At 32.7% G+C, this 26630-nt stretch overlaps 1 protein-coding gene across 1 annotated transcript in view; it reads right to left on the minus strand.

The window, feature by feature from the left end:
* LOC118734295 (protein unc-119 homolog) overlaps window positions 1–26630 on the minus strand; it is a 71137-nt gene that overhangs the window by 29638 nt on the left and 14869 nt on the right. Inside the window, exon 2 of the mRNA XM_036464011.1 lies at window positions 269–441. Within this exon, the coding sequence (XP_036319904.1) occupies window positions 269–441 (173 nt within the window). The remainder of the gene's footprint in view (window positions 1–268; window positions 442–26630) is intronic.

The following is a 26630-nucleotide window of genomic DNA, read 5'->3' on the forward strand; positions in this document are numbered from 1 at the left end:
CCCCCCCCCCCTAAATACGGTCTTGGTTCAAACGGCCATAGGGTAAGCTATTTACTAATCAATCATACATGTAGTACCGACAAAATCATTAGGATTCCAAACTACTATGTAATTAAAAATGTAATAATATTTAGGCTTATGTAAAATTTTATTTATAGTCATGAAAGGTATGAGCATTCGGCATAGCCGAAGACAGCGCTGTCCTTAATTGTTGCTAATAACTTTGATACGATTTGCTAATAAGCCAAAATAATTTTTAATACATTACCTAGCTCAGAAGGGAGGTTAGGGAACTCATAAATATGTTCACAAGAGTTTTGGGAATATGGAATGCAGTAGCCAAATTCAAAGTCAAATGTTTTAAGCAACCGGTCTCGGAAAAAGTGCCGTTCTATCATCCGAAAATTATTTACGGGTTTGCTGCCAACTGTGAATTCCACCCTAAACACAGAAAGAAATAAATACAAAATTTATTAGCATTATTTAGATGGTTAGTTAAATTGAGATCTTTTGTTGTCTGTATGTAAATATGTATGTATCAGTTATAATGATCGTTAAATAAGGAAGAAGCTCTATTCAAAATTGGTTTACTTATAACACCGTGCGACAGTCAATTTTACACACAAAAAATTAATTCGCGAAACTAGGTGCCAAAAATGGTAAAACTACGTATTTCGGCTTTCTCTCTGACGTCAGGAATTTTCTTCAAAGATTTTGAAATTTTAAAGATATGATTAATTAAAAAATTGCTTAAAAACCCAAAAGAGAAAATTATGTAGAATTAAAAAAGATTAAATTGGTGCATAAGGACGAATGGGTACTGAAAAAGTACTTTTAATATTCTTACAAATTTGTAATATGTTGTTTTTTTTGTTAAGAAAATACACGCGACCAATTCCTCGAATTTCGCCCTTCTTAGTTTATTTCCCTAAAAAAAGAGATGTTTTTTGTTATTTATGGCCTAATAAATATTATATTCAACAATTTTATTAAGCTTGAGGCCGTTTACAATGAAAAATGTTCTGGAAAACAACAATAATTTACATTTAATAAAAGTTATAGCTGCTATTTCGGAGATCACTACATCTGCTCATCAGACTTCTTCAACCGCGGTAACTGGGATATAAACCAGAGACTTCGGATTACAAAGCAAGTGGTCTTCCCACAGAAGTAAGTTCCCCAATTTTTCATTTAGACTTGATCATTGGTTGTTGTTTGTTTTCCGACCGAGATTATTTCTAACTAGCAGACCCGGCAAACTTCGTCTCGCCCAAAATTAGATCTTTAATTTAAACATTTTGGTCCCACAGTTTCTCCAACAATCCACATTTACGATTTGTACTGGCACATTCATCGGCTAAGACTATGGTTTGGTGGTCGTTTTCCGCCTTAAATAACCGAACGAAAGTGTTTTGTCCATGAGAAGTTCCCTGGTGGCAACAATGATCCGGATCTGTAGTGAAAGTTTATCTTATACTTTAAACTTTATCTTATAGTTGGTGGCAATTTCAAAATGAATGCGTATCCTTGTTCCAGAGAAATACAATATACCGTCACTACACACGAATAAAGGCGCGAGCTCAAAAGTTGACCGCGAAAAAAAGCGCATAAAAAAAACTTCAGCGAAGAAAGACTCTTAATATAGTTGACGGCGAAGAAAGACGCGTTAAAATATTTGACGGCGAAGAAGGACGCGTAAACTTATTTTCGCGGTCAACTATGTTTGCGGGTGTAATAGTATGTACATTCCGTAAATAGTTTTAGAGGAATAGTGCTGAAGTGACAGTCCTTGGCCAAGTATAAATATATGATTACGCGTCTTTCTTCGCCGACAACTAGGTTACGCGGCTTTCTTCGCCGAAGTTTTTCTTAAGCGCCTTTTTTCGTAAATTTTTTTTTATGCGTCTTTTTTCGCCGTCGAAACACTGGCGCACCTTTATTCGTGTCTAGTGACGATACATATATAGACTGTGATGAAATACCTTAAACGATATATATTTAACATCAGCTTATTAATGTTCATAACCTTAATACCCTAATATTAGAAAATATATAGATGTACATTAACATTGAATTACTGTGAAATAACATATGTACATACTCCAATGAATTCAGCAACTTATCTTTTACATATATATGTATGTAACAACTCTGTTATTAGTATTTAGTTGACTTAGCTTTAAGCTTATGCTTATGGTTTAGATTTAATAAATGTTAGTTGCATTGAAACAGCCTTTTGACGCGGACTTATCAACTGGCGACGAGATTTTTAAATAAGCAACCCGTACGTGTCATAAAAAGTTATTCTCGGTTTCATTTTATAATTAATAATGCCGGACGAAAAACCGCCCGTTAATAACAATGCGTTTTTCAAGCAACTCCTCGAGCAACAGCAAAATTTTACACAAAAAATGTTTGAAGCGCAAAAAGCATGGATGGAGTCTGTTTTAAAAGACAAAGCTGTAGGAGAAGGTTCCATGGTGACATCATTCCACGCATTCAATAAAGAGCTCCAAAGTTGGGACTCATATCTGGAGCAGCTAAGCCAACACTTTATCGCTTATGAAGTCAGTACACCAGAAAAAAAGAAGTCCTTCTTCTTATCGTGGACGGGCAGCGACACTTTTGAGCTGTTAAAGAAATTATTCGGCAGTCATGACTTGCAAAACTACAGCTATGCAGAGCTAACGGCAAAATTATCAGAACATTTTAAAAAAGAAACTCATGTTATTTCTGCACGCTACAACTTTAATAGATGTAGTATGAAGCCAAATCAAAGCTACAAGGAGTGGGTCGCTGATTTGCGGGGCATAGCAAGGGAATGCAACTTTTTGTGCAGAAGCGGTAACTGCAGTTATGAGTACGTAGATGAGATGATACGTGACATGATAATATTACATACCCCGCACGACACCGTCCGCGCTGCTGCGTTACAAAAACTCCAACCGACATTAGCAGAAGTTCTACGGAATCATATGAGAGCACGACAACAGCGGTGCAATCGCTTAAGGAAAATATAGCCGGTGAAACAACATCACTCGTGAACGCAGTTAATAGCTCGAAAGCATTATCTCATAAAACTCGCGCAGATAACAACAACAAGCGGATTGTGTACAAGTCTTGCTCAGGCTGCGGTGACTCACATAGCCGAGAGCAATGCCGTTTCAAAAAAGCAGTGTGCCGAAAATGCGGACGAGTAGGGCATATAGCACCTGTATGCATGTCGAAAAGTACGAGCAATTATGCAAAGAAAAGTGCAAATAAAAAACCGTTCTCGCAAAAAGCTGCCAGGAAGAATAACGGATCCAAAGACAATGTCGACACAATTGAAACGATTTATACCGTGACCGGAGTTATTAAGCAGCAAGACAACAAAAATTTCGTTGACTTAAAAATATTGAATAAATTAATAACATTTCAAATGGATTCCGGTGCATCTATTTCTATAATAACGCAAGAAACTTATGAAAATCTTAATAAGCCACCACTGAGCCCCTGTAGACGGTCATTATTCGGTTTCGGTAACAAAAAAATAAATACTCTTGGTGAGTTCAAAGTGAATGTTATATGTGGTGCAAAGCAAAAACAAGTTAAACTTGTGGTCGCATGTGTGCACTCTGGCAACAATCTGTTTGGCGCAGATCTGTTTGAAGCCTTCGGTTACAAGATACAGCAAGTTTTAGCTATCAACGACATAATGCCCGAAGTTAATGCAATATTAGATAAATTCAGTCAAGTGTTCGAGCCGGAATTAGGCACCGTCACCAGTTTTAAAGCTAGTATTAAATTAAACCCCGAGGCTCAGCCAAAATTTTTTAAGAGCCGACCAATTCCTTTTGCATTAATGCCTAAATTTACGAAAGAAGCAAATAGACTAGTTGACGCAGGAATTTGGAAAAACGTCAAATTTAGTGAGTGGGCATCGCCTATAGTTCTCACACCGCAAAGCCCGACGGTTCAATCCGTATATGTGGTGACTTTAAGGTGTCAATAAATAAGCAAATTGATGTCGAACGCTACCCGCTACCAACACGCGAAAACTTGCTACATGTAGTACGGTATGGTAAGCAGTTTTCTAAAATAGACTTGAAAGATGCCTATTTGCAATTGGAGTTGGACGAAGAAGCCAAACGATTACTTGTAGTGAATACGCCTCTGGGACTGTATCAATTTCAGCGAATGCCATACGGAATCGCTAGCGCGCCAGCCATCTTTCAAAAATTTTTGGAGCAACTTCTTCAAGGTATCGAGGGTTGCGCCAACTATCTTGACGACATAATCGTAACCGCACCCACAGTTAACGAACATCTGAGGAGACTGAACGAAGTTTTCGTGCGTCTGCAAGCGAGTGGACTTAAATGTAAGAGGGAGAAGTGCGTTTTCCTACAAGACGAAATCGAATACTTGGGCAGGCGAATAAGCGCCAGTGGCATTTCTCCGGATGAAGCAGGGGTGGTGGCTGTTAAAAAGCTACGCCGCCCACAAAACCTAAAAGATCTCGAGGCCTTCTTGGGTAAAGTCAATTACTATCATAGCTTCATTCCGAATTTTTCGGAAATTGCCGCGCCTCTTAATCAACTCCGTCGGAAGAACGTACGTTTCAAATGGCAAAGTGCGCAAGAGGACGCCTTTTCGTCTTTAAAAAATTCGATAGTGAAAGCAGCTCAATTAGCACACTACCAGGAGCACCTTCCACTTCTTCTCGCTACTGATGCATCGCTCCGCGGCATAGGCGCCGTAATCTCGCATATGTACCCAGATGGAACGGAGAGACCAATAGCATTTGCGTCTAAGACTCTTGACCAACATCAGGTAAAATATAGCCAGATCGAAAAAGAGGCCTTGTCAATTATATTTGGCGTACAGCGGTTTCACCAATATTTATATGGCCGCAAATTTACGCTGATCACGGACCACAAACCACTTGTGAGTATATTTAGCCCCGATAAGCAATTGCCTACAATGACCGCCCATCGGCTTCAACGCTGGGCTATTACGTTAATGGCATACCAATATGATATAAGGTATAAACCAACATCACAGCACGGGAACGCCGACGCCCTTTCACGACTACCATACGCAGCTGATCCTGAGTTTGACAAAACCGAAGCATGTTTGAATGTGGATCACTTTGAAACACCCGTAAACCCCAGCTTAATATTGAAGCATCTTGAAACAGATGACACTCTTAAGAAAGTTCGCAGCTTCATACGTGTTGGTTGGCCAAAGCACCTATCAACCACCAATTCGCACATTTTACCGTTTTTCAATAAAAAAATTTCTTTAACTGTTAATAATGATATTATATATTTGCAGGGCCAAGCAAACCGAGTTGTCATTCCGCTGTCCTTACGTAAACGTATCTTGCAGCTCCTGCATGACGGCCATTGGGGCGTGGTGAAAATGAAGCAGCTTGCTCGCAGCCACTGCTGGTGGCCGGGTATCGACAAAAGCATCGAGAACCTCGCTAAAGACTGCGAAATCTGCAAAACGAACTCATCTAATCCTGCTTGCGAATTCAGCAACTGGCCGGAGGCCGCACGACCATGGGAGCGTGTGCACATTGACTTCGCGGGCCCTGTATTTAATCATATGTGGCTAGTATGTGTAGATGCATACTCGCAATATCCCTATGTGACACAGCTGAAAACAACGACGACGACAGATACCCTTATGGCTCTATCCGCCATATTCGCTATTGAAGGGCTTCCCGAGACGCTGGTCAGTGACAATGGGCCGCAACTGACAGCCGACCTCTTCAAACAATTTTGCGCTAAAAAAGGAATAAAACATGTCACATCAGCACCTTTTCACCCGGCATCAAACGGATTAGCTGAACGCTTTGTTCGCACTTTCAAAACGGCAATGGTCAAGAATTTGCAAGATGGCTTGTCGATTCCAGCTGCTTTGATAAAATATCTTTCGACGTATCGTTCAATGCCCAACGCTGAAGGTAAGACACCTGCACAACTATTACATGGTCGCGCCGTTCGCACGGTGCTATCGCAAGCACTGCCAATCACTCAGAGTAAACCGAACAAAAAGGCCAACGCAAAATTTAAACCCTCGCAATTGGTTTACATGCGGAATTATGCTCGCGGCCCTAAGTGGATAAAAGGTTGCATCGACAGAGTTCTGGGCAAAATGACGTACATCGTACATTCCCCGATGGGCTATCAAAAACGACACCAAAACCAACTCAAGGAAAGAAACGAAGATCGTCCCACAGCGCAACCTTTTTTCGACGCCACTGTACATAAACATTCGTCTTGCGCTGTTAATCCCGCTGAGCGTAACATTACGGAGCAGAGCACCTCTCTTCATGAATCGCCTGCAGCTGAACCACTTCGCAGAAGTGAGCGCAACCGAAATCCGGTTGATCGTTTTATGGTTGAGGATTTTCGAAAATAGAGAGTGGAGAAATGATATATATTTAACATCAGCTTATTAATGTTCATAACCTTAATACCCTAATATTAGAAAATATATAGATGTACATTAACATTGAATTACTGTGAAATAACATATGTACATACTCCAATGAATTCAGCAACTTATCTTTTACATATATATGTATGTAACAACTCTGTTATTAGTATTTAGTTGACTTAGCTTTAAGCTTATGCTTATGGTTTAGATTTAATAAATGTTAGTTGCATTGAAACAGCCTTTTGACGCGGACTTATCATTAAAAGTCAGTTTCTCCAAAGTAATTTAAGTGAAAATTTATTTTTTTCTGTCAGTTTCTATATTAAATTCAATTAAAAAAATAAATTTTCATTAAAATGTTTTGAGCTGGCTTTTCAGGATTTTCGACAGGTGGTGATTTGAGATTTACCATTGCACAACTCAACCCTGGTTTCTTCGAATGAAGCTTTAACGCATAATAACATTGGCAAATCACATCCATTGGGCCAATCGTAACACACGAGGGTTCGATATACTCAATGGTGCAACAGGTCGATTTAGTCTGGCATTTACGGCACCTTTTCTCACTTGTCGATTTTTAGTAATAACTCGACCTCAGCACCACCTGGCAATTGGACTGTGCTTACCGTTTCCAATATATGTTTTGAATATTCGCCAAATCGGATCATAAAAAATATTTTAAGTAATAACTCAACTCCAGCGCCAACTGGCGGATTAAATTGTGAAACCAAACTATCCAGAGACCCACTCAAACAAACACACAAAACTTTGTTAAAATCCCTCCAGCCATTCAGGATTTCACTCACAAATATACCTACAGAAGAATTATATACACATTCAAAGATAAGTAAAAGTCAGTATGTTTGTACTTTTCCACGCCCTCTTTTCAAAGAACCCATTTTTCTCAATGAGTATGGGATTAATTTCATACGCCTCCATACGAAGTGCTCCAGTACTGTACTAAATATGAACACAGTATGAAATTCGGCTTGAAGGTAGGTGCCACGTCCCCTATTCCAATAGCTTTATATTTTCTCCATGACTATGCGATTAGGTTCATATATCACCACACCAAGTTCCAGTACTCTATCAAGAACAACTCTAGAGATATGCAATAAGAAAAAATTCGACTTGTATGGGAGGTGCCACGCCCATATAAAGTTCCAGTACTCTACCATGAACACTTCCAGAGATACTTATTATGAAAAATTTTGTTTGTATGGGAGGTACCATGCCCCCTTTTCAAATAGTCCGAATTTTTCTTCATGATTATGCGATTAATTTCATATATCCAAGTTCCAGTACTCTACCATGAACATTTCCAGAGATATATACGCGCTTTTCCAATAACTCCAATTTTTCTCCATGAGTATGTGATTGATTTCATATATTTCCTTACCAAGTTCAAAAATTTTACCATGAACGCTTCCAGAAATATGCAGTATGAGATATTCGGGTTCTATGGGAGGTACCACGCCCTCTTTTTCCAATAGCTCCAATTCTTCTGCAAGAGTATGCGATTAATTTTATGTATCTCCATACCAAGTTTTAGTACTCCAAAATGAGCATTTCCAGATATATGCAGTTTGAAAAATTCGGTTTGTATGAGAAGTGCCACGCGCCCTTTTCCAATACCTCCAATTTTTATCCAAGAGTATGTGATTGACTTCATATATACCAAGTTCCAATACTCTACCATAAATACTTCCAGAGAAATGCAGTATGAAAAATTAGGTTCGAAAGGGAGGTGCCACGCTTCCTTTTCCAATAGGTCCAATTTTTCTCTAAGAGAATGCGATCGATTTCATTTGCGCCAATACCAAGTTCCAGTACTCTACGATGAACACTTTCAGACATATGCAGTTTGAAAAATTCGGTTTGCATGGGAGGTGCCATGCCCCTCTTTTCCAATAGCTCAAATTTTATTCCAAGAGTATGCGATGGATTTCATATATCTCCATACCAAGTTCCAGAACTCTACCATGAACAATTCCAGAGATATGGAGTATGAAATATTCGGTTTGTATGAGAGGTTCCACGCCCCTTTTATATATCGAGATTTTTGTTAGCCTGCAGCAGGTGTCCGAAATTTCAAAAAAAATCGGTTCATCCGTTCTCGAGCTTTGCGATATACATATACTACGTTTATGCGTAGGCTAATTCACGAATTCATTTCATGAATTTGGGTTAAAATTGGCTGCATAAACACCAATTCATGAATTCAGTTATACACGAAAGTTGACCATGAATTCGGCATGATTTCATGAAATCGTGAAGTGCAAGTCCGGCAACGCCACGTTTCACAAACAGCTGTTTACTAGGGTTATGATGTTTTTAGATTAATAACCATGAGTGGCATAACCGGGATTTTAAACACTGAAAAAGTTATGTGGAATTTTTCAAATATAAAATAAATTCAAATAGAATAAACTGAAAATATATTAAAACCAATTTAAATAAAATAAGGTTCATTGCCTGGTACCAACGGCTTTTGCAAATTCAAAAGGAGGCAAAAAAATCACAACTCTACTGTTTACTTCCTCGCCAGTGCGTTGCCATTTTTTCAAATCACTTTATTTCATGAATTCGCGAACTATGCATAAACGGGACCATTTTTGAATTCATGAAATGAAGAATTCATGAATTCCGTCGCATAAACGTAGTAATAGATGGATAAGAGTTGCTGCTTTTAATATTGCGCTCACTTATGTACGTACAAAAAAACATACGAGAACGCTTTTTATGCGTAATTATATACGTACATATGTATGTACATAAATATGCATATACAAATGTAAGTGCTAACAGCAACGTTATGCTGCATTTACATGAGGCGATTTTCTAGGCGATTCAACATTGCTCAAGAAAAATCGCTCGTGTAAATGGTGACTCAAAAATCGCTTGCCTCAATAGAGAGCAAGTCAACTTTTGCAGGCGATTATTGCCTGTCAAAAAATCGCCTCATGTAAAGGCAGCTTTAGTTGCACCTTGTGGCAACATTAACGACTCTACATACATAATTGCCTATATTATTTCTCCATGAACTGTACATACATATTTGTTTTTTTAACATAAGAATCAACATTAATGTTAACATAAGCACGCATGTATATGTATACATAACCCTTGCTTTGCGATATATTCCGTACGAATTAACAGCAGAGGGCGCTCTCAGCGTTGAGCAGCGCTGTTATGTGGGCATGTATGTTAGATTCCGTAGGATTTTTAAAGTCGTGCAGTTCCATTTTTAGGAAGTATTTTAACTTTTTTTTTGCCTAAGACAATGAGAAGCCCATCCAGAACCTATAACCGAAATTTAAAAAAAAAAAAATCGGTACATATATATATATATATGTATATATCGGTAATATATTAGTACAGGTATAAATTTTATTAGAAATGTTAAAATATACTTATGTTACCGCATAGTTTTGGACCACATTAGCAGATTTTGATAATTCTTATTCTATCGGAAAGGCGGTGCCTCAGGGGTGGTACCATACTAATTTGGTTTACATCCGATCATTGGATCATGAAGAAATTAACGGTACTTCTAAATTTTTATACGAGAATTGAAGTGGGTTGTGTTTTTTGCTTAAATATTACTTGTTATTGTAACTATTGAGTTGTACCGAGCCCTCAAACGTATTTATATTGCATGAAGTTTATTATAAACTTATTGCAGAGTTAAAATAAAAATTTGTTAGTTACCTTAATTACGTGCAAATCTTAAAATGTGACTTCGTCTTTACACCAAAATCATAATTTGTTCATTATTTTTAACCGACTTCAACAAAAGTAGGAGGTTATCTATTCGTCGGAATATATTTTTTATGTAGGTATGTTACCGCATAACCGATTTCTATAATCCTTTTTTTTTAAGGAAAGGTTTATATCCGATTAATGGATCATGAAGAAATTACCGGTAATCTTAAAGTTTTACATGAGAATTGAAGTCGAATTTGTTTTTTTGCAAAAATTACTTGTTTATTTAAACAACAGTCTTCGAGGGGTTTCTGCAAATCGATAAATTGTTTAAGTGATGATTCCAGTTTTATTTTTTTCTACAAAACCTCTGTGAACGCTAAGCATACACTCTAAAAAATTTGTGTTTAAATAGAACAAATTTCAAATTTGTTTGTTGAATTCTAAACAATTAATGGTCATAATTTCACAGTTTACACAAAAAATGTTTAAAATTTGCTCTAAAAAATGTTTGTTTAAATTTACGCATAATAAGAGAGGTAACCAGTTTCCTCTCCTAATGTGTGCAAATTTACACACCGTGTAATAAAATTTAACACTGCCTGTTTACTTTTACATACCAAATTTTTCGCGTAGAGCAAAATTAAACATAAAGTGTTTAAAATGGAGTAAATATGAGCACTTAATGTTTATTATTAGTAGGAAATATATTTTTATATTTCAAAATCTTTGCAATTTTAAATATTTTATGTGTACATTTTAAACATCTCATGTTCAAAATCTAATCTTGAACATCTTATGCGTATATTCACACAGATTCTGGTTGAAAAATAGACACTTTTCAGTAGCAGTTTTACATGCACTTTTTAGAGTGTACATAACTAAATTACAAGTACAAACTAAGTAGAAAATATTAAAAGGTAATAATTATTTTATAATTTTTTTGAAGTAATTGTTTCAATACAAACTATAAAAGGTATTAAAATTGCTGGGGTTCCTTGTGGAACTAAATGAGCAAATATATGTTGAGTATTATTAATTCATCCATAAATTATAAAACATAATCATAAAGGTAACGCTATAGTTAAAGTTAATTTTAAATGACTTGTTCTTGTAAAAATATAAGGAAATAATCCTATGAAATTATTAAATAAAATTAATGAAAATAATGATACAAAAATAAAAGTTGATCCTGAATGACTTGATGGCCCTAGTAATGTTTTGAATTCTTTATGTAGTGTTAATAAAATTGAATTTCAGAATACATGATAACGTGAGGGTATAAGTCAATATACTGATGGAATTATTAATAATCCTAAAAATGTTCTTATTTAATTTAATGATAAATTAAAAATTCTCGATGAATGGTCAAATACTGAAAATAGGTTAGTTATCATTTTCAATTTAATGATTTAGTTGATTTTTGTGAAATCTGAGATTTAGGGGATTTAGGAATTATTGAGTAATAATTTATTATTCTAAATAAAATAAAAGTAATTGAAAAAATAATAAATAAGCTTAATCAACCAAGAGGGGCTATTTGTGGAATTAAAAAATATTAAATATTTTAATAATTTTAGTTTGACATACTAATGTTATATTTTAACTAATTTTTTTTTCACTAGAAGTAAGAATTGTTGAACGTCAGATTATCTTATCTACTAATAAATATAACAGAATGTTTATAGATCTATGAATCTTAGGGTTTTTTTTATTAGAATATAGATACTTATTAATTAATTAAATATTTATATACATATATTAATCTATTTATAATAGAAATATATATATTAATTAAATATTTATATACATATATATATAATACAGAAACAGAATATATATATTATATATTAATAAATTAAATATTTATATGTATATATATAGTATATATAAAAGTTATTTCTCAATAAAATATATATTAATATGTCGTTATCAGTATATTTAGTATTTATAAAAATAATATTTATTAAATATACATGCAGGTATGGCTACTAATTATTAAATATACATAAAACCCTCTTCATTTCTATATATTTATTAATTTTTAATATATTTATATATATATGGAAATATTTTATATAAGATATTTATATATATAAACAATTAAATATTTATGTTTACATATATGTAAATATAAATATTTATATGTATATATATATACATATAAACATATTTATATTTATATATATATGAATATAGATAGAAAAATTAAAAATTTAAATTTTAATATTTATATAAATTAAAAAAATTCAATTAATATTAATCTATAAATTTTATAAAATTTAAAAAATAAATAAATTTTATAAATTTAATAAATTAAAATAAATATTTTTCTTAAATTTTATGAAATAAAAAAAAATTATAAATTTAATCAATTATATAAATTTAATAAATTAAAATAAATATTTTTATTTAAATAATGAAATTTTTCAAAAAATAAATTTTATAAATTAAAATAAATATTTTTATTAAGTTTATGAAATTAGTTGTTTAATTACTAATAAATTTTATTTAAATGTAAATAAATTTTTATACAATATTACTAAAATTTTATTATTTAAATAAAAAAATATTATAGATTGTAATTTATTATTAGTTATTTATTAATAAAAATAAATAAAATAAAATTTTTTATTTTGTTTTTGTTAGTATAAATAAATATGATAGGGGGTCTCTTTATTTGTAGGGAGGAAATACTAATTAATTTTATTTAAATAAAAATTAATTTTTATACAATATTACTAAAGTTTTGTTATTTAAATAGTGATATATTTTAAAGTATAATTTATTACTAATTATTTTATAAATAAATATAAATAAAATAACATTTTTTTTTAAAAAGATAATTTTTATTTTGTTTTTGTTAGTATAAATAAACATGATAGGTGGTCTGTTTATTTGTAGGGAGGAATTACTAATTGATTTTATTTAAATATAAATTAATTTTTATACAGTATTACTTAAATTTTATTATTATTAATATTAATTGAATTAATAAAATTTTATATTTAAATTAATTTTATATAATATTAAAGTTTTATTTTAGCTTAAAATTTTATTATTGATTTATTTTATATTTAAGTTTTTGCATGAATTTTTATTTATTTAAATAATAAATAAATTTTATTATAGTCTCAGTAATTAGTTTTATTAATCAAAGAAATTTGTAAATAGTAATTTCATATAGTATTGGCTAAATTTGTGCCTGCAGCCGCGGTTATACAAATAATACAAATAAAATTAGTTCAGTGTAAGTTAAATTTTATATAAATAAAATAATTATGAATTTATTAGGTGAAATTTTAAATTTATAAATTTTTATTTTAGATAAATTAAAGCTTATAAATTTTGTAAATAAACTAGGATTAGATACCCTATTATTTAAAATGTAAATATAAACACTAAGGTAGTATTAGTTATGTTCTTGAAACTTAAAAAATTTGGCGGTATTTTAGTCTATTCAGAGGAACCTGTTCTGTAATTGATAATCCACGATGTACCTTACTTAAATTTGTTTTTCAGTTTATATACCGTCGTTATAAGAATATTTTATAAGAATAATAATTTTCTATAATTTTTATTAAAATTTATATCAGATCAAGGTGTAGCTTATATTTAAGTAGAAATGGGTTACAATAAAATTATTTAAGTGAATTTAAATTTGAAATATTTAATGAAAATGGATTTGATAGTAAAATTTTATAGATTAAAAATTTGATTTTAGCTCTAAAATATGCACATATCGCCCGTCGCTCTTATTCTTAAGATAAGATAAGTCGTAACATAGTAGATGTACCGGAAGGTGTATCTAGAATGACAATTTAAAGCTTATTTAGTAAAGTATTTCATTTACATTGAAACGATTTTTGTGCAAATCAATATAAATTGATTAATATTTATTTAGTAATTTATATTTATTTTATTTATAATTTACTAAAAATAATTATATAATTTAATGTTTTAGTAATTTGTAATTAAAACATAATATTAATGATAGTTTATTAAGTATTGTGAAAGATAATTGAAATAATTTGAAAAATTATTATTTAAAAAGAAAATTTTATGTATTGTACCTTGTGTATCAGGGTTTATCAAATAATTAATAATTACTTTATTAATCTCGATTTTATAAGAGTTAATTATTTATTAAAGTTAATGTGTCAAAATTATTTTAAATAAATAATTAGAAATAAAATGTTATTCGTTTATAAAGGTATCTATTTTTTTTAGAAATAAATTTAATTTACAAGTTTTTAATTTTTTGTTTATTTGTTAAAATAAAAAAATTATTAATTTGAATATTTTAAGGGATAAGCTTTAAAATAAATTATTAAAAATTAGTAATTTTAGTATAAAATGTATGAATAGAATTTTCAATCTTTTATAAATTTGTTATAAATTATTTTATAATTTTTATTATTTACTATTATTTTAAGTTTTATAAAAATTTTTTCATAAATTTTTTATGAAAATTATTAATGATAAAATTAGTATATTTTTATATTGTATATATAATTTTATTTGACAAGTTTATATAAAGAACTCGGCAAATTTATATACTCGCCTGTTTAACAAAAACATGTCTTTTTGAGTTATTTTTAAAGTCTGACCTTCCCACTGAATAATTTTGAATGGCCGCAGTATTTTAACTGTGCAAAGGTAGCATAATCATTAGTCTTTTAATTGGAGGCTGGTATGAATGGTTGGACGAAGTATAATCTGTTTCATATAAATTTATTATAGAATTTTATATTTTAGTTAAAAAGCTAAAATTTAATTAAAAGACGAGAAGACCCTATAAATCTTTATATTTAATATTATTTTAATTTTTTGGATATATTTTATTTTAATATTATTAATTATTTTGTTGGGGTGATGTTAAAATTTAATCAACTTTTAATTATTAAAAATCATTAAATTGGAGGCTGGTATGAATGGTTGGACGAAGTATAATCTGTTTCATATAAATTTATTATAGAATTTTATATTTTAGTTAAAAAGCTAATATTTAATTAAAAGACGAGAAGACCCTATAAATCTTTATATTTAATATTATTTTAATTTTTTGGATATATTTTATTTTAATATTATTAATTATTTTGTTGGGGTGATGTTAAAATTTAATGAACTTTTAATTATTAAAAATCATTAATTTATGATTTATTGATCCGTTAATAATGATTATAAGATTAAGTTACTTTAGGGAAACAGCGTAATTTTTTTGGAGAGTTCTTATCGATAAAAAAGTTTGCGACCTCGATGCTGGATTAAGATATATTTTTAGGTGTAGTTGCTTAAATATTAAGTCTGTTCGACTTTTAAATTCTTACATGATCTGAGTTCAGACCGGCCTAAGCCAGGTTGGTTTCTATCTTTAATTTATTATAATATCTTAGTACGAAAGGACCAGGTATTAGAATAAATATATTTTAATTAAAGAATATAATTAATTGTACTGTTTTGGCAGATTAGTGCAATAAATTTAGAATTTATTTATGTTATTTTTATTATTTTGGGATTAATACGAATTCCTCAACCTATATGTGATGCAATTAAGTTATTTACTAAAGAACAAACTTACCCTCTTTTATCAAATTATTTATCTTATTATTTTTGAGTAAAAATCATTAAATTTTTTGTTACAATATTTTTTGTATAGGAAAAACGCACCAATCAGCTTTTTATAAACATAGTACGGTGTAACACTGATTATGAACTTTTTAAGTGACCTATAGGTCGTAGGGCTGGTCGAGTAATTCACGAAACTGGATTGGAAATTTTTGTAACACCCTCAAATTCTCGACTTATTCTCAACCCTTCGGGCGCCGGGGCAAATTAACCGCAAAAATTTTAATTTGTGGTTTTCAAATACTAATTGTAGTAGCCGGCCACTGCCACTTAGTGACTTTGGAAGTTTCGAGATGCAGCATGGTTCACAGTTAGCTGTTACTTGCTGCGTTATATCGTTCAGTTGATATTTGTATTTGAAAGTTGGTGTCTCATATATGCGGCCGAATTGCCGCGTCGCTCCCTTCCGTGTACTAAAAAAATTTGAACGTAACTCGCAAATTTTTTTTAAGATAGTTGGAAAAGTGTGTTTATGATAAGGGTCTAAAACAAAATTGTTATTTTTTGAATATTGTGTCATGTTTACTTTTAAAATTATACTTTGCGCATAGTTTGCGTACACATTGTAACTATTATGATATTCATTTACTTAGGTTTTAGGAAAAGAAGGATGTTTTTAAATGACGTATTTTGGAACGAATTTCCCTCATCCCTAGGGATGCAAACGATGCATCGATATTTTTGAAACATCGATAATATCGGTTCAAAATTCGATGTTTGCCATCGATGTTTACAATTTCCTAAAATCGCTAAATTGACGATACATCGATGCCAGTTTCAGCGATGTTTTAACATCGACTTTAGTGTGATGATTTAGTGAATTCAACTTACCCATTATGCTCCTAAAATTTTTTGACTGCCCATGAATTTTATTACTTATTCTTTTGGGAAAAATTCAGAAATTCCGTGTATACTCTTATCTTTCGATATTAAAAATGCGTACATAATCACTAAAAAGGGACCGGGTTCCCGTTGAAATATCAACGAATCTGGGGCTTGGAACTTTAGGCTCGGCGAACTTACGACGGCATGCATTTTTATTATATTTATAGGAAGGGCAAAGGAATATTAAAGAAATACAGGGAAATACATCCATATGTAAGTATTTTTCTAATTGAATTACAAAGAGTATGAATTGAAAAGTATTAAATTTTCCTTTCAATGTGACTACAACCTAACAAATTTGGAAACATCGAAAACCATCGATATATCGATGATTTTGTGGCGATATATTTTAGCATCGATGTTCATTTGTCCGATGCATCGAAACATCGATGTATCGATGTTACTCCCCAAAATTTGCATCCCTAGTCATCCCTTGTCAAGTTTGGTTCGGAGACAAACCGGTTTCGGCGTTGTGCCATCCAGTGTCATTTTTCGTTCTCTCGGAAACAACAATAACAAAAAAGGAGATGTTTTTAAACTTATATAGAAGCGAACCAGCTACGCAACAGAAATTGAAACCAGGAATATGTCCAGGAATAATAAGACAAAAATTTGTTGTATTAATTGTAACAAAATGTTTACAGAGAACACTGCAAGCATATTTCACAATGTGTAGAATGAACCAACACCACTATCGATGATGACGCATAAAAATTTAAAAAATAAATGCTTATATGTTTCAGTATAAACATAAATTATTCAAATGTTTTATTTGAATGATTTTTCGACATAACTTAAAAAAAAAATGCAGTCAACCTTTGAAATACACCTTGCGGCTAAATTGCCGCGGCGCGCCCTCTCGTGTAATTTTCAAAGCGCGCCCTCCGAAGGGTTAAAAAGCTTTTAGCTCTGTTATTTTTTACCCATTTTTAAGTTTTTGGATGGCTTTGAAAAGGCGAATATTTATACTATTTAAAGAAGTAATAAGTTTTATGAGCGCATTGTAAATATGCGGAAATATTTTGGAATAAACCTAAAAATTACAAAAATTTTGTTAATTTTTTCCACTTATACAACTTTTTTTGCCAAAATTTCAAATTTCAGTCTCATTTAGTTACTACTTCGAAAATAATGTTTTATTCCGAGTAATACTAGGCACCATTTAAAAAAATCAATAGACAATTTCGCAAGATGTGATTTTTCTAAAGATTTTTCCAAAATTTCTTCCATGTAATTTCAGAGAAAATTTTAATCATCTAGAAAAATGTGAATTTGTCTCTATAAAAGGTGTCATAACTTTATAATTTTTTTATTGATTTCAATGAATGGTACCTGGTTTTTCATAGAATTAAACATTTTTTCCGAAGTAATGACTAAAAGAGACTATTTTCTTTTGAAATTTTTTTTGAGAAAGTGGTAGAAGTGGGTAAAATAATAAAAATTGGTATAAATTTCAGATTTATTCCAAAAATGTTCCACATATTTACAATGTGCTCGCAAAACTTCTTATATCTTTAAATAGTACTAATATTCTTCTTTCTAAAGCCATATAAAAACTTAAAATTGGTTAAAAAATAACCGCGCTAAAAAATTTTTAGTGCTGCAAGTCATGTGAAAATGGGTTTCTAAGGATAAGTGAGAATTTGAGGGTGTTATTAAAATTTTAAAAACAGTTTTGTGAATTACTCGGCCAGCCATACGACCTGTTCAAAAGTGCGTGGAATTTTTTATTTTGTATCACCGTGTAATTTATCAGACTAACACAAGAAAGCTGAAAAGGACGTTCACAGTTGATAATATTATCACGTAGCAACCAGCAGTTTACCAAAACTACCGAAATGGATGTGAACTCCCCTAAAGTTTTTATTTATTGCCACATTTGTTAATTTTTTGCCAAAATCACCTCAAAAAGGTACCAAATTCAACAAAAAAGTACCAAACTTATTTTAAACTAAACTAAAATTTCGGAGCACTCTAAAATCCACATTTGTCCAGTTGTGACCAATATACACAGATACATATGTCAACAAGTAGCCGAAAATATCTCAAAAATTCAATGCTTGAAGACAATCCTGAAAGCTTTCGAGTCAGTCATAAACAAAGGGAAGTCCCCTACTGAATGCCGTAGCTTTTTGAACGTAGCAACTGCAAAGCTGTCAAGGAAGGACTGGAGAAGGACTCGGTAGACATAACAATAGCCACTATCAAGCAGTTTCTTGTAGATCACACAATTAGAGTAACCTAGGAACGCCGAAGAACTGTTCGCCTTGCGAAACTTTCGGGATTACCTGGTATTTCTGTGAAAGGAAACGCTTACAGCCCACTTCCGAATGTGAAACCAGAACTTGTTTTGACCTACGTTACATACAGAACTGAAGCGCAAAAGTTACCAAGTGGAAAAATAAGTTACCAAATTACCAAATATGATAAATAAAGAAAAAAATTACCAAAGCGGCAACCCTGCATGTGTTACATATGCACATACATCTGTGGTCATAAGCAATAACCGCCTAAGTCGACTTAAGAAGGAATTGAGTTATATATGCTATCGTATTCTGCAACTACTATTCCATATGTATGTGAAATCCCCCATCTCGCCATCTAGGCTATTTAAAAAGTTATAGACGAACACATTTTGGTTCCCCCATAAGGTTAACATTACAATCCAAATGTTTAAAACTATTTTTCTCGAATTCAGGGTTTTCGACTTAGGCGGTTATTGCTTATGACCACAGACATATATACAGTACATACCACTTTTACCGCATATTCCTGCGACTGCTTTCCATGCTTTCTCTTTGTTTGCGCGATTAAAATAAAAGGTACCCCTTTTATCAAATAAACATTTTCTTTTTTCCACATGCTGAGTTAAAATTTCTATAAAACTTTCGTCTTCCATTCTGAAATAATTTTATTTTTTGCAAACAGCTGATTCCGTACCGAAGGTGCGACCAGTAACGCTCTTTCCTTAAGCAAATGACGTTTGACGAAGCTTGATGTAAAGTACATTATAGTTTCAGAACAGGAGTTGTGTGTATTCGGACGTTTGCATACGTTTCCTTATTCATATTATAGTCAGCCCTTATGTCAGACTGATTCTTGGTTGAATCTCGTTTTTTTGTTCGGCAATATAACGTGTGAGCATATAGGCGTAAAAAGCGTACAGTTGAGCTGTAGCGTGATATGAAATGCCCATTGAGGGTTGCCACTGATGAAAAAAAACTTACCATCTACTTGGAAAAAATTTACCAAATCTAGAAAATATCTACCAATAACTTGTTTCGTTATTTTAATAAAAACTATAGTTTTATTCTAGTTTTTTAGTATTTCAATGTGCAGCAAAAAATTCCCGTTGATTTTTTTAAATTTCTTTTGACGCCGGTCTTTTGCTTTTCTTTTGTTTCATTTAACAATTTCCATTGATAAAAAATGGCGTTGATTTTGGAATTTTTTGCCAACAATTATTGTGTGTAATTACATACCTGACCATTTTTTCTTTTTATTTAAATAATCATTAAAAAATATTTAGGCAATGAAAAGCTCCTCAGGATCCAAGTAAAATGAGTTTTGAGTGGAGAACGATACGTTCGCCTTTTATCGATATACATTTATATGTGCATTTGTATATAAGGTGTGCATTAAAGCGTTCGAAATTAACGCAGTAAAGTAGACTACACTTTTGGAAAGAAATTTATAACATAAAGATAACTACGAAAAATAAAGCGGGCTCTAAAAGTTTTAATTATTTTTCAAACAAAATAATTCAACAAAAATCTACCAAAATGATAAAAAATTTACCTTTTTACCAACCCAAATTTTTTCTACCAAATTTAGTAACAATTTACCAAAGTGGCAACCCTGCGCCCATTACTGATATAAAGGTTATACGTTTTATTATTCATTGTAAAAATAAAGAAAATATTATAAATAAATAGCGATTTACGAGAGCCCCGAAACTAAAAATTTATTGTAAGAGACCTTGGATACGGCGAGTATACCCCAACTTTGTAGAAGAAGCCCCGGGGCGGCAAAAACGCTTCTTTACAATTGGCGCCCGAGCAGATACCCTGCAAATCGTTCAAAACAACAAAGGAAAATATCTAACGATATATTAGTTGTGTTTAATGAGCTGCTCTAGGCTACGTCAGGTTAAGATATATCACAAAATTGTGTTTCATGAGGATTTTTCTTGCTCTAACTTGTTCTAAGTGGAGACAGAGCAACTAGAGCACGATTTTCTGCACACACTTTACATTTACGAATTGAACTGTCGAGCAATCAACTGTTCTGATAATTTCTGCATGAAAAGTGTTTCATTAGATTTCTGATCTGCTTTCTTTTGCGTGCGACAACATCGCCAAAGAGCAGCTGGTGCCCATCGCACCCATCATCGACCAGGTACGGAAGTGGTTAGTGGTTTACGACGGTGGAAGAGACCCGCTAACATTTGTGGAACGATTGGAGCAGTTGACCGAGATATACACCTTGAATATAGACCTCCTTCCAAAAATAATGCCCGAGCCGCTACGCGACAATGCCTTTGAATGGTACCGCAACATCGTCTTTTATTAGCTCAACGCGATTTCAAATGCTACCGATTCATATACATAATCTGAAACTGACTTTTGCTAAATAACAAAGTGATAGTGACACTAGTTAAAGCAAATTAAATAAAATTAAAATATACTTTAACTAGGACGAAAACGGTGAAAGTGAAGAGAATAGTGATAGCGAGCATGCCTGAGGTCAATAAGATCAAAGCTGTAGCTGCAGACGTGAAAAAGCATAGCAAAGACCTATGCGAAGCTATGGTACGCACGGTTGCCATTTCCAATTTATTTTTCGGACCAAAAAATGGACCAAATTGTAAAAAATGGACCAACATCGGGAAATTTAGTGGAGTTTATTCATCTTTGTCAAGAAAATATGCCAATTCAGTTTTTGTAACGATTTTTTTTACATTGCATCAAAGTGCATTGCAATTTTATATTATAAACATTATATTATTTAAAATTTTAAATTATAATTTGTTTCTTAATTTTGTTTTTATTAATGCTAAATCAGAAAATTTGCGCTCAGCTGCTGCGGAACTACGAGGCAGACTAAAAATGTCATGAACTAAAACACAATTCTCCAAAGGCCGCTTCACCCAATACCTTTTTAATCAAACTTACTTGATCCCAAAAACGTTATATATTGGTACAGTTTTTGAAGTTACCTTCTCAGCCTCAATTTGCGAAATTGGAATTCAATTTTGTCTGCATCATTTACCATTGCAGGAAATTTTTCGAGTAGCGGCAAAATTGATACATCAGTATCAGAAAGTACTTTATGTGGTGTAATAATTTCAAGATGTTTAATATCTCTTCGATTGAAGTCTAATATTGTTTTCATGTGCTAAATGCTATGATTAAAGTTTTGCTACCTTTCCATATTTTTGCCAGCCACTTTAATATTGGTCACCGAGTAATTGAAATTAGCAAGAAACCGCGACATTTTTTGAAGCGTGCTTTGACAGATGACAGTAACATGGCTGACGATGGCCGTATCGTCACTTTTACTGACGATGACGATATTCAACATAGGGCGGAATATTTATCAATTAAATAGAAAAAATTTAAAACGCGAAACTATTGCATGAAGTGAAAGGGTGATAATAACCTAACCAAAGGCTTGTGAAATGAACCATTTTCAAAAGAATTAGACCAATGGACCAAACGAAAAGAAATGGACCAAATTTGGTCCATTTGGACAAAACGGCAACCGTGACGGTACGTAATGAGAGTGAAAGTACAAAAATATTTGAAGAGATAAAAAAAGTCAGTAAGTGAAGAGTTGAAATCAAGCCAGCATAGCAAGGCCTCATATGCTGAGCGTTTAAAAAGCGGAATAGTGAATTATAAAGAGCCGAAAATAAAAAGAGAGAAAACGGTGCTCATAAAACCGAAAGAGAAGCAAGACGAGATTAAAACAAAAGAAGACCTGAATAAGAACGTTGATCCGTCGGATATAAAAATAAGCAATGTGCACGGCAGTGTTGTCACTTCAGAAACCCAATTAGTAGTAGATTATTAATAAAAACAGTGGTAGATCTCCAGAAAAGTATGGTAGAATATTTGTAGTAACGTAAAGATTTGCCAAAAAGGGTATATCAAGACATGAATTAGTATTCAAATGTAGATAAACTGCATTTTCAGTTTTATTCTATGGCACAATTTTTCCGAGATATTGGCCTTGATTTTTATTGCGTTAGACACGACTAGACACGATTAAGAGCGCGTGCTCAAAAGTTGATCACGAAAAAAGAGGCGTAAAAAACTTCAGCGAAGAAAGACTTTTAACGGCGAAGAAAGACTTTTTACGGCGAAGAAAGACCCGTAAACTTATTTTCGTAACAGAAGTGTTGTTGTCGTGATGTTGTCGTGAAAAGCAACTTCACAGACGTATTCTCAGGCGATGTCGAATCTCTAAGAAAATCGCCTCATGTAAGTGCAGATTATCCTTCACGCACGCAATTGAAATTTTGAAATGGCAGCACCTTCAGCTGTTCAACTAACACAAAATTCACAATAAATTTTCTTGACATTTAAACTCATATTGAGGAGAAAATTGACTGTTCAACACTTATGAAAAAAAAACCATTTTTCAAATTAGGTTGCTTAATAATTTTATTTAAAATTGTGGTAGCTTTTTAAAATATGTGGTAGAAAAGAAAAAGGACTCATAATGTGGTAGATCTACCACAATTGTGGTAAAGTGGCAACACTGGGGCACGGTAGGAAAAGTGGTACAATCGTTATTCAAAGTCAAAACGAGTCTGAATGCGATAAAATAAAGGCCGTAATTGCAAATAAAATGAGTGACCGCTATGAAATTAGAGTGCCGAATGCGGCTAAACCCAAGTTTATGGCGTTTGAAGTAAGCTTTAAGTACGAAAACGAGCAACTTTCATAAATGATTAAAAAACAAAATGAATGTTTTAAAAAGTGCTGACTTTAAAATTGTTAAATAAATTGAGGTCAGGAAAGATAAGTCTCGATACTATAATGTGCTCATAGAAACGGACGTTGATACGTTTTCGGCAGTGGTCAAAAGCGACAAAATGAATATTGGATGGGAGAAATGTATAGTCCAAGATGGTATGGGTGTGTCAGTCTGCTAAAAATGTAAGGGCTTCAATCGCATAGCTATGAAGTGCAAGGATGAGGAGGTCTGTCTGAAGTGCTTGGGTAATCATAAAACTATGGGGTGCACAAAGGAGCAAATAAACAAGTGCATCAATTGCATTCATGCAAACCAGACCTGTTAACTTCGGATTACGATTACTAATCAAAACCATTACATCGGTTCGGTAATCGTAATGATTAATTCAATTAGTGTTTATAATCGAGGAATTAGTAATCAATTATAATTACAAATAATCAAAAAACAGTGTCTGCCAAGCGTGCTATGCTATGATCGTGCAACTTCAGCATTGATCCGGTGTACCATGTAAGCCAATAAAAGTCCTTATATGGAAACTCAAGAGCACAGATGAGCGTTTTCAATTATAGGAAGGCCAAGAATCCTCGCTGCCCCACAGGATGAAAAGTTTTCGCGTACATTGGCTAAATGAGTCGCGTGATCTCATGAATATCGTTCAAATGAAGCCATTGATATACCTATCAAGTTCCTTCTTGGACAGATGTGGTCGAATATTTCCTTGTCAATTCGCCACTTTTACAATTCGTCTTAATAATTATGAAATGGTTTCTTTGAGTCTTACTGCTGTAATAACGGCCGCCTCGAGCAACTTCGTCAATCGGAGGTAGATGCAAGATCACGCTTACACAGTGTTACGGTCTTTATATGCATACTTAAATGCATCCTTGATTTAGCCATCTAAAAAGTAAATTCGTCTAAGGTAAACAAACCCCATGGGGTTTCTATATATTTCGGGTGCAGCGTCATCCATTGGGTCGCTTTTCTGCAAAACCTTTGCTTGTCATGAAATGAATACGAATTATGAATTTCAATCAGATTTTATAAAAAATATGGGTTTATTATATACCTAAACTCCAGCGGGTTCATTTTTAGCGAAGGAATTTTCCATCATACAGGTAGCCACGCTGCGAATTTGAACGAAATCTATTAATAAATACGACTTATATAAGTAACTCTACTCCAGCGCCACCTAGCGGGTCCGTTTTTGCAAGTGCTTTTTTCATCATGCTTACGAAATCGGTTCATAAATACGACTTTTATAAATAACTCTACTCCCGCGCTACCTAGCGGGTCTATTTTTGGTAAACGTATTTGCCATCATGCTGGTAGCTTACATTTTGAATTTAAAAGAAATCGGTTCATAAATACGATTTTTATAAATAACTCGACCCCAGCGCCACCTACCGAGTTTTCTGGTAACCTATAATAGGACCATATATGCAAGGTCTAACCTCTGAAAATTTGACCGAAATCTATGCAGTGGTTTTTAAGTTAACTCCGAACAACGAAAACGGCTTTTGTTTTATATATGAGTAGTCCACTTGCAAAGTGCGCTATGTAAAATTGTTTCGATTTTTAGTTTTTGGTGGATTACGTACCAGTATTTAAAGTAGTTTCATGTCCACTAGCAACACAATGCAAAATCTTTTTATATTCTGAAAAAAGAGCATCAAATGTTAACTCTTCTTCCAAAAGTCGCTATCATACTTACTTATAAACTTTCAAACGTATACATCTTCTGATGAACTTAGAAAACTGCTTGAGGTAGTATAGACTATTAATGTTATCTTGTGTCATGTTATGTTATGTTACAATTTTATAAGGCTCTTATTTATCCAAATTTTCAGGTAATATTAAAGAAGATTCAATTTAAATGTTACTTATTGTCGTAGTCGTTTTTTCAAATTTATGGCTTTCTATTATAAAATTACATAGCGCTGTTTGCAAGTGGACTACTCATATATAGAAGATACTGTAAAAGTGTTAGGACTCTTGCTTAATTTGTTAAATGGCCCATCAAGTCGATTGGCCGTGTATGTTCTTGTGGTGTGATTGTACAAGCTGCTGGTGCAACTTCAAAACCTATTTGAAAATTTTATGATTTTAACAGCATGCTGGTGTCGTGAGTAGTGAAATTAGCTCAATTTACTAAGTAAAAAGTATTTTGGCGGAAATTTCTTGCACTATATGAGTCAAAGTCGTGTTTGTGGAAGATGTACGCAGACGACGTTAAGTTATTTAAGTTCATTGGTGCTCCAGGAGACAGGGAACAATTACAGGTGGACCTTAGTAATGTGTTTAAATGGTGCGAAGTAATTTCTGTCACTTAACTTGAAAAAGTGTAAATTTATTTCTCTAGAAAACCCTTTCAATCATATAGCTACCGCATTTGTGAACATAGTGTTGATCAGGTAACTAATTTCATCGATCTAGGCGTAACCATGGACTCTAAGCTTGAATTCAAGTGCCATGTAAACGCTTGTGTTAATAGAGCCAAGGGCGTCTTGGCTTTCATCAAACGTTGGCCGATCTTAGAATACGGGTCCGTCGTATGGAACCCTAGATATCAAACGCACTCTGACAGACTCGAGTCGGTACAGAAACAATTCTTATTATTCGCATTAAATAATTTGCCTTGGGATTCGACATTAAATCTCCCACCGTACAAAAGCCGCTTGAAGCTCATAAATTTGCCAACGCTGCACAGCCGTAGAGAGATGCTCGGGGTTTTGTTCATGATTAAGATCTTGAACGGGATGGTCAATAGTCCCTTTCTACTGAACCAGATCACGTTTTGTATTCCTTCTAGGCCTTCTAGACATTACAAGCCCATTAAGCTAACTATTTGTAAAACAAATTCTGAAATGCATGATGCTTTTCGTTGCCTATGCCAGGACTTTAATAAGCATTACGACTATTTCGACACCTCCGACTCACATTTTACCATTAAGAAAACCTTACTTAAGATTTTGAATAAATAACATGTAAACCCTTACATT

The sequence above is a fragment of the Rhagoletis pomonella genome, unplaced genomic scaffold, assembly GCF_013731165.1.
Source record: "Rhagoletis pomonella isolate Grant_MI unplaced genomic scaffold, Rhpom_1.0 Rhpom_scaffold_00002, whole genome shotgun sequence".
Classification (NCBI taxonomy): domain Eukaryota; kingdom Metazoa; phylum Arthropoda; class Insecta; order Diptera; family Tephritidae; genus Rhagoletis; species Rhagoletis pomonella.